The sequence below is a fragment of the Amborella trichopoda genome, chromosome 13 (assembly GCF_054954075.1).
Source record: "Amborella trichopoda isolate Santa Cruz 75 chromosome 13, AtrichopodaSantaCruz75HAP2 v2.0, whole genome shotgun sequence".
Taxonomy (NCBI): Eukaryota; Viridiplantae; Streptophyta; class Magnoliopsida; order Amborellales; family Amborellaceae; genus Amborella; species Amborella trichopoda.
In genome coordinates, this window is record NC_142348.1 from 44,322,587 (window position 1) to 44,331,923 (window position 9,337).

The window sequence follows — 9,337 nt, forward strand, 5'->3', positions numbered from 1 at the left end:
CAATGTCCAAGCTGAAAGTTTAAAAGAAAAACTTTTTAACTTTACAATACATCCAAGCTATCGAATTTTACATGAGATGATTGTAAATAATTGTGACTTCCTTGTGTAACAAATAGTTGGTCTCATTATATACAACCCCAAATTTTATAGCTTATTGTTCCATACGCTAGGAGAAAAAAATGGAAGATAGGATACACCCGCCATTTAAAACATAACAAGGACAGAAAATTATTTCATTTTCACCTAATCCTATTTCGGGGCATATTTCCGCACTAACCCCCAAGAAAAAAAAAAAAAAAAACTAAAACTCCCGGACACGAAAATTCGTTCAAATACACACTATATCACGAGAATATGCTCCTTATTGCTCCCTTCAAATACAGTGGGGCCCCGGCCTCTCTCTCGCTCTATCGGTTACCTTCTCTTTCTCTCCAAACTCTCTGATAAGACTCATCTCTCTCTCCTTATTTCTCTCTCTTTCTCCATGAAAACAGCGCTTCTATATATACCTTCCCCATAACTTCTCTCGAATCACAGAACCAAAAAGAAGCGAAGAGCAAAACCCTAACTTTTTTTATTCACTTTCCGTCCCTCCTTATCGGCTGTTTTGGCCGGATTTCGCCTCTGTTTCATTTTCCGGCGATTTTTCAAACAAAATCAGCCATGGGAGCTGCCATATTATCGGAAACGTTAGCTGAGATTCTTATTCCGGTGGCTGCAGTTATCGGAATAGTGTTCTCTTTGGTTCAGTGGCTTATTGTTGCTCGCGTTAAGCTCTCCCCTCAGGCGCCTGCTCCTTCGAGTAAGAGCAAGAATGGATATACTGATTACTTGATTGAAGAGGAAGAGGGCTTGAACGATCACAATGTAGTGGTGAAGTGTGCTGAAATTCAAAGCGCCATATCTGAAGGTGAGGTTTTAGAGTGTTTTTGGTAATGGAGCTTGAGTTGTTGTTTTTGGGATTTTGATGTGTTTTGTGCGAGATCTGGCATTAATGAGCGTCATTCTGTTATAAAGTTGGAAACTTTTTTCCTGGCATAGCTAGATCTAGTTCGGTGGTTGATTTAGTAGTTTTCTTTTTTAAATGTGAAGACCTGGATTCTACTAGTTCTGCAACATTCCACTGTTTTTGCTCTGCAACATTCCACTGTTTTTGCTCGAGCTACTTTTTTACTGTTTATGTGTTACCTCGACTATTCGGTTTTGTATGTTTTATATACTTTGTATTTCATCTGCCTCTATTTAATTTACTTTGTATTCTAGTTCTTTTCATTTATTTAAACTCTTTGTTTCATTTATATTTTTAGCTCATATTTTTGTTTTTGTTGTCTTTTTCTATATGTGGATTATCAGTTTAATGAATCACTTTTTGTTCCATCTCTTTTTAAGATTTGATACCTGTATACAGAAGTTTTGGGCTGATCTGGTTAATATACCACTACAGTGCAAATTTAAGATTTTTATGGGAATATTAGTTCATGAGTTAGTGGCTTTTGAATAGCTCCAAAATATGGCGCATCTTATGCTTCTCAATTCTATGATCGAGATGAAAAAAATCGGTAATGATGAAAAATTTGTGGGATCCATGCATTGCGCGTTCAGATCTGCATCTTATGGTTGTTGTTGGGGTTGTAATTGACTCATATGCATTCATGAATGTTAGACAAACTTTTAGAATGAATCAACTTATCTTGCTTTTAGTTTTTACTGGGGTCACATTCTAATTAGACTTCATTGGCTTGAATATGATTTGTAAAATTGAGTATTCAATTACTTTGATATTTAGCGGGTCATTGTATTGTTTGTTAACAAATGAATATTGCTTAGCATGGCCTGGTTTTTTAGTGTTTTGTCTTAACTTTTTTTAAGTGGTTATGTAGTGGCATTAAAGCATAGAAAGAGCCATGAGAGTCTCTGTTCGCATATATATATATATATATATATATATATATATATCTGTCGACCCCTTTTCTCCTTGCTTATCCTTGTTCTTTGCCTTTTCAAAAAGTCACCCACCCTGAGCACTGTTCTTGCATGAACATGCTGAACTTTAGAGTTCTTATGCTATCTGGTTTATTAGTGCTTGTTTTCAGTGCCCCATTAGGAATGTGTCTCATTTTGAATATTTAGGACAATAGAAGTCTTAAAATAAGTTATTAAATGTTTTGGCTAAACCAAATTCTGGATTTTACAGGAGCAACTTCATTTCTTTTCACCGAATATCAGTATGTGGGCGTCTTCATGGTGGCCTTTGCAATCCTGATCTTCCTCTTTCTTGGCTCCGTTGAGGGCTTCAGCACCAAGAGCCAGGCTTGCACCTACAGCAAAGACAAGACCTGCAAGCCTGCTCTTGCAAATGCCATTTTTAGCACCCTCTCCTTCTTGCTTGGTGCGATCACTTCGGTAGTTTCTGGTTATCTTGGTATGAAAATTGCAACCTTTGCAAATGCAAGAACAACACTTGAGGCTAGAAAGGGTGTTGGAAAGGCTTTCATCACTGCTTTTAGGTCAGGAGCTGTGATGGGTTTTCTTCTTGCCGCTAATGGTCTCTTGGTATTATATGTGGCCATCAATTTGTTCAAGCTCTACTATGGTGATGACTGGGAAGGCTTATTTGAGGCCATTACCGGTTATGGTTTGGGTGGTTCTTCTATGGCTCTCTTTGGAAGAGTTGGTGGTGGAATTTACACCAAAGCTGCTGATGTTGGTGCTGATCTTGTTGGGAAGGTTGAAAGGAATATTCCAGAGGATGACCCCAGAAATCCAGCTGTGAGAACCACTTATCCTTTATGATTGTTGCCTATTAAAGTTCTGATACATTTGCATCTATACACTTGCATAACCTTTGGTTTTTTGAAATTCATCTTTATTTGTGTTGGTGTTAATTTTGGTGAGCTTTGTGGATAGTTATTAAAGCTTATTCCTTCCTCTTTTTCCTTTTTTTATAGTCATTTTATCTTTTTCTTTAAGAGCTGCTAATACTTTGTCCATATTTACTCTTTTCCTTTACTTGTTTGCTTTTAATGAGGAAAGTGATCCAGGACTATTGACTCCTGGTTGTTATGTGTGATCTCTGACATACTTTGACCGCTGTTCTATATTTCTATGTATTTTGTCATCAATCTTTGTGTCTTTTTAAACAGTTGACAAAATATGACAACATGCCTTTCTAAATGACCAAATACCTTACAAATTTTTGTTCATTCTCTTGCACAAACTAGCTAATTTTGCTGTTCCCATGGATATGGGAGTGGTTGCCGATGCTATCTGGTAACTTTCGTGCCTTTCTTTTGTTTTTTGAGGAAAAGTCAAAAAGTTTTTCAAATTTTATGCTCTCAATTCTCATGTCTTTCTTAGTCGCCTGTGTATCACTTCTTGTGTCGAGTGAAAGTGCCAATAAGTAGTATATATGCAAATCATACCACTGGTGAAATCTGATATTCAATGGCCCTGTATTTTGAATAGGTTATTGCTGATAATGTTGGCGACAATGTCGGCGATATTGCTGGAATGGGATCTGATCTTTTTGGTTCATATGCTGAGTCCTCATGTGCTGCTCTCGTTGTGGCATCTATTTCTTCTTTTGGAATCAACCATGACTTGACTGGAATGCTATATCCCTTGCTCATTAGCTCTGTGGGTATCGTTGTTTGCTTGATAACCACTCTTTTTGCCACTGATTTCTTTGAGATCAAGGCTGTGAATGAGATTGAGCCTGCACTTAAGAAGCAACTTGTCATTTCCACTGCACTCATGACTGTTGGAATTGCCGTTGTGAGCTGGATTGCTCTTCCTCCTTCCTTCACAATCTTCAATTTTGGTGTTCAGAAGGCTGTGAAGAACTGGTAACGTTTTCTCTTTTTTGAAAGTAGCATTGGTAACTTTTCTTCTTTATTTCTTTTCTTCCAAGAAAAATCAGATTTGATTCTGATTTATGTCATTTGGAATTCAACTAATACGGGTCTTTTTATCTCAATTTGGCAGGGAACTTTTTTTCTGTGTTGCTATTGGCTTATGGGCTGGACTTGTTATTGGCTTTGTTACAGAATATTACACTAGCAATGCTTACAGGTGAGGATGACTTTTGTGGCATACCTATTTGAAAATTCATTAACTGTTTTTGTTTTTTAAATAAAAAAAAGATTTTGACTATTGGATGTTTTCTATTTTGTTTTGAGAATTTGATTATGGGCCTGTCTCCTTCTGAAGTTTTGGTATTGGGTTGCTTTTTTTTTATGAAATTTTATAATGGTTTGTTGTTCAAGAAATTTCTTTTTATAATGGATTGTTTTCATTTCCTTTTCTGTCTAATCTTGACTTCCTTTACATGTTTTACAGCCCTGTGCAAGATGTTGCAGATTCATGCAGGACAGGAGCTGCCACTAACGTAATTTTTGGGCTTGCTTTGGGTTACAAGTCGGTGATCATTCCAATTTTTGCCATAGCAGTCAGCATTTATGTGAGTTTCAGCCTTGCTGCCATGTATGGCATTGCTGTGGCTGCCCTTGGTATGCTTAGCACCATTGCCACAGGGCTTGCCATAGATGCATATGGTCCTATCAGTGACAATGCTGGAGGGATTGCTGAGATGGCTGGAATGAGCCACAGGATTCGTGAGAGGACTGATGCCCTAGATGCAGCAGGAAACACCACTGCTGCCATTGGCAAGGTACTGCATTAGTGTATTGTTGAGCTTTTCTGTGGGTTTTTCTTTTTCTAGGCACTTTGGTTTTTCATTCATTTTAATTGTTTTAACGGTTATGTGCGCTGTCCTCATTCTAATGGTTTCTTTTTTATATTTCAAATTTTCATTGTCTAGTTTGTTGACCACTCCGCAGGTTTTCCCTTTGGTTTCTTTGCATGCTGTCATCTGCTCTGATTGTGTTCATTGTTGATTTTTACATTCATTCGGACATGATGTAATGCGCCATCGCCCCATAAGCCCCTTGCTCATGTGTTATAAATATCTATTTCTGTCTGTCTGTCTCTCTATGTATGTATGTATGTTTGTATGTATGTATTGGTGTATTTATCTTGCTAATTTTCTTGCTTTGGATGCGTGGGCTTGTTTCTTCTTAAAAATTTTCATGCATTTGAATGAATATTAGAGATTCATGACATGTCTGTTACTTTGGGGAATCTTAAATTTCTATTATTATTTATAATGTAGAGTGGGGGTTCTCTTCTATTTAATTTTTCTCTTCGCTAGTCGAGTTGATTCTTTAAAGAAGAAATTTGATATCTGTTAGTTTCAATTGTTTACTAGGGTTTTGCTATTGGATCTGCTGCTCTGGTTTCATTGGCTCTGTTCGGTGCCTTCGTAAGTCGAGCTGCGATCTCAACCGTTAATGTCCTGAGCCCCAAAGTTTTCATTGGGTTGATTGTTGGTGCCATGCTGCCTTACTGGTTCTCCGCCATGACAATGAAGAGTGTAGGCAGTGCTGCCCTAAAAATGGTGGAAGAGGTTCGAAGGCAATTCAACACCATCCCTGGCCTTATGGAAGGGCTTGCCAAGCCTGACTATGCGACATGTGTCAAGATCTCTACTGATGCTTCAATCAAGGAGATGATTCCTCCTGGTGCCCTTGTCATGCTAACCCCTCTTATTGTGGGTACTCTCTTTGGTGTGGAAACCCTTTCAGGTGTTCTTGCCGGCTCCCTTGTTTCTGGTGTACAGGTAATTTTTTTTTTTTTTCCATACTTGAAATTAACCGCGCTTCTTAGTCATTTTTCCCCATGGTGCCCTCTCCTTCCCTCCCTCCCTCTTATTGGTGTTTTTTCAAATTTTCCTCATGGTTGATGTATTCAAATTTTACTCAGCTTCCCCATTTCCTTGTGTCTCCCTCCTCTCTCTCTGGTATACACATTAGTTCTCTTGGTGTTTTTTCAAATTTCCTTCTTGGGTGGTATATTCAAATTTTACTCAGCTTCCCCATTACCTTGTGTTAGTGGGTTTGTTCATATGCTGTTTTTTTCTTCTAATCCCCCCCTCTGATGTAGAGGAGTTTGATTTGTATGTTCAAAATTTCCTCGATGTTGGTGCATTCTTCAGTGGTTTCTTTTCTGTCCTCTCCTCATTGTCTTTGGTATACTTATTGTTTTTACTGGTATATTCCAGATTTCCTGTTTCCTCATAATGGGTTCTGCTCGAATTCATTTCTTGTTTATGCCACAAGTTTTGGTGTTTCATTCTCTCTCCCGAAAATAAAAAAAGGAAAGTTTTTTTTGTTGTTTCCTCATTAAGGGTGCTGCTGTTGTTGTTTGGTTGTTTCAGAATTATGGATTTTGCTCCCATGCATTATTTCTGGATGCCTGACTAGTTCTTTTGGGTGTAATAAAAATTTCTCAATTGCTCATTATTGGTTTCTGTCAATATTTTCTCTCGTATTCTTGTCTTTCTAAAAATTTCAATTAGTGCAATATGAATATGATACTGTGGTTTGGAGTTGTTCTAATTGTTAATCATGTGGGATTTTACTGATGTTCTATATAGTGTGGGATGACTGATCTGTTATTTCTCAATGAACAGATTGCTATATCGGCATCTAACACTGGTGGTGCATGGGACAATGCAAAGAAATACATCGAGGTATGCGCACCATTGCATTTATGTTTCTTCTGTTCATTCTTTATGTAATGCTTAGCATTAGTGCTGTTAGCCCATTTGCCCAATCCCGCCAGCCTAAGAGGCTGAACCCCACACCCATTTATGTTATTTTCACCTGGGAGGCTGAACCCCCACCCATTTATGATTCTGTTATTTTCTGAGAGAGAGAGAGATAACATTGGCCTGAGTGAGTTTGGAAATGTAAATACAGGCCGGCGTATCTGAACATGCTAGGAGCCTTGGGCCCAAGGGATCAGACCCACACAAGGCTGCAGTCATTGGAGACACCATTGGTGACCCATTGAAAGACACCTCTGGTCCTTCTCTCAACATCCTCATCAAGCTTATGGCCGTTGAGTCCCTTGTCTTCGCCCCCTTCTTTGCCAAGCATGGAGGAATCATCTTCAAGTTCATCTAAAGCATGGAGGAATCATCTTCAAGTTCATCTAAAACGAAAAAGAAGATGGAGAGAGTAAAATTGTGGCCTTTCTTTACTTTGGCATTTTCTTTTTCGAACCTGTGCTGTCTTTTTACATTCCAAGTCTTTTCTTTTTTCTTTTTTCTCGAGCTTTAGTATTTTATGATATTTACAGTCCATGATGAAATGGGCCCTCAAAAATTTTCCCTCCCCTTTGGTAGGTTTTGGTAGAAATGAGGTCTAGGTCTCCTTCAGATTTTTCATGTTGCCCCTTTTTTATGGTTCTCTCTTGGCTATTGTACAACATTTTAAAAATTTTGATGAAATGGAGGAAGGAGACTGTTGTTTGTTCTGACTGTTGTATAGCTGATGAGTGTGCTCTCTCTATACTCTTGAGTTTTTAAATTGGAAAAGAGTTCTATGAATCAATGGGCGGAAGAGCCCGCTGACACTTCAATGTAAGATGGATGTTGTGTAAAGCGCACAGGTGACGGTGCGAACAGCATCCTTAAGAAAATAATATTTTAAACATTGATTTTTTTTCTATTTTTATAATTAGCTTGGCTTAGGTGCTGAATCCCTAAATTTTGGATAAAAAATCCATCTTTAAGGTGGGGCAGCATGTGTACATGTGAGTCCGCTGACTTATAGAAGGCCCATCCTACAATTATGGTTTGGGGTACATGTCCTAATCAGCTGATTGGGATGGTGAAACCCTAACCCTAAGGAGCCCTAAGGCACGTCGGCTGACTTATGGGAACCCCGACCCTACAATGATGGTTTGGGGTACATGTCCCAAGAAGCTGATTGGAATGGTGGAACCGCTAACCCTAAGGTACGACTGAACTTTATCTGAAAGAAGCTGATTGGAATGGTGGAAACCCTAAACCCTGATGGTGACCCTACAACCTGGAGAGTGGGAATTTTTAGGACGGCTGGCGTACATCGAAAAGTAGACCGGACTTTGGGTCCAGGGTGTTTATGTTTCCACCGCAGTTTCTCACGTATATTTATGTCTCTCTCCTTGGTTCTCTCCATCGTGGCCATTATTTTGTTTACAACTTCAACGTTTGAACGGGCTCTCAAAAAACGGGCCCTAAAAAAACGGGCCCGTTTTTTGATGGAACTATTTTGATTGTCGGAGAACTAGTCTGAATAGCTGAAATCGATCAAAATTGCCCGATGTAACAAATAAAAATAAAAAAAATTAAACAATGTAGAGCTGGTTTGTATTGGTTCTTTGATTTGGGGATTTCTATTTGGATCATTGTTTTTTAAAAAACTAAGGTGTAGATTTAGTTTTAGAAATGTATATAATGAAATTATTTATTTTTTATACGAAGAGGTCACAATCATTATTAATCATTAGATTTGAAATTGGATGGTTGATAATGTGTTATTGATTGAGCATAAAGTCCAACATTATTGATTGAGCGTAAAGTTCAAAATAAATTTTTTAAAATATGAAGATTTATTTTCATCTATTAGATTTCATATCAAATAGTTGAAAATAATTATCACGTCTTTATACCAAATATAGATGATATCGTATTATACAATCCCTTTAACTTTTATTGTAAAGCTTACCGATGCATGAACTTTTGGAGAAAATATTAGTTAAAGGGCAGCTATATTGTCATCCTTTTATTCAACAATTGGGAGTGTTGCATCCCATTGAACAAAATGGTTTTAAAAAAGGTATATATCTCTCTCTCTCCAATCCTTCCCCATGTTCTCTCTCAGGAAAGGGCAATATGGTCCAACATCAAGGGGGTCATCTTGCAGTAACTCCCAAAACTACCCCTAAATGCTTGGCATCGCCGGACGTGTTGTTGCCTGCGTGGCAGCGGCCAGCCCGCATATTTTAGAAATCGGGGCTTGACAATAGATATATTTTTTAAATGTAATCCTAATTTTTGAGAATATATAATCTTTAACACGAAATTTTTTTTTTTAAAAAAAATTACAAATAATAATTATATTCAAAAAACATTTAGACTTTTAGTTACCATTGTTTTCATCCATTTTAATACCTCAAATGCGGTCCAGCTACAATATCCGTTCCAACCCGCATGAAACCATTGTTCTTCTCATAAAGTCTTCTAGTTTGGATTTAAAGAGGTTCCGGCTTGTATATACGGTGTCAACCTTATAACGATTCGAGCAATGCGCATCTCCAAAGCTCATTCAAAGAAGCCACATCTAACGGCCAATAGCCGATTTTATATTTTTATTTTATTTAATTAAAATGTTAACTGAATTTTAGGGTGTAGGTTTATTTTTATAAATAGAACTAAATAAATTTATTTTGA

At 37.7% G+C, this 9,337-nt stretch overlaps 1 protein-coding gene across 1 annotated transcript; it reads left to right on the forward strand.

The window, feature by feature from the left end:
- Positions 1–533: 533 nt before the first annotated feature.
- Positions 534–7,377, forward strand: LOC18442574 (pyrophosphate-energized vacuolar membrane proton pump). Its single transcript, XM_006852789.4, has 8 exons — positions 534–910; positions 2,195–2,769; positions 3,466–3,845; positions 3,985–4,071; positions 4,339–4,669; positions 5,267–5,677; positions 6,530–6,589; positions 6,819–7,377. Exons 1-8 carry the CDS (start codon positions 664–666, stop codon positions 7,023–7,025), a joined length of 2,298 nt encoding a protein of 765 aa, XP_006852851.1. The 5' UTR covers positions 534–663; the 3' UTR covers positions 7,026–7,377.
- Positions 7,378–9,337: the final 1,960 nt, after the last annotated feature.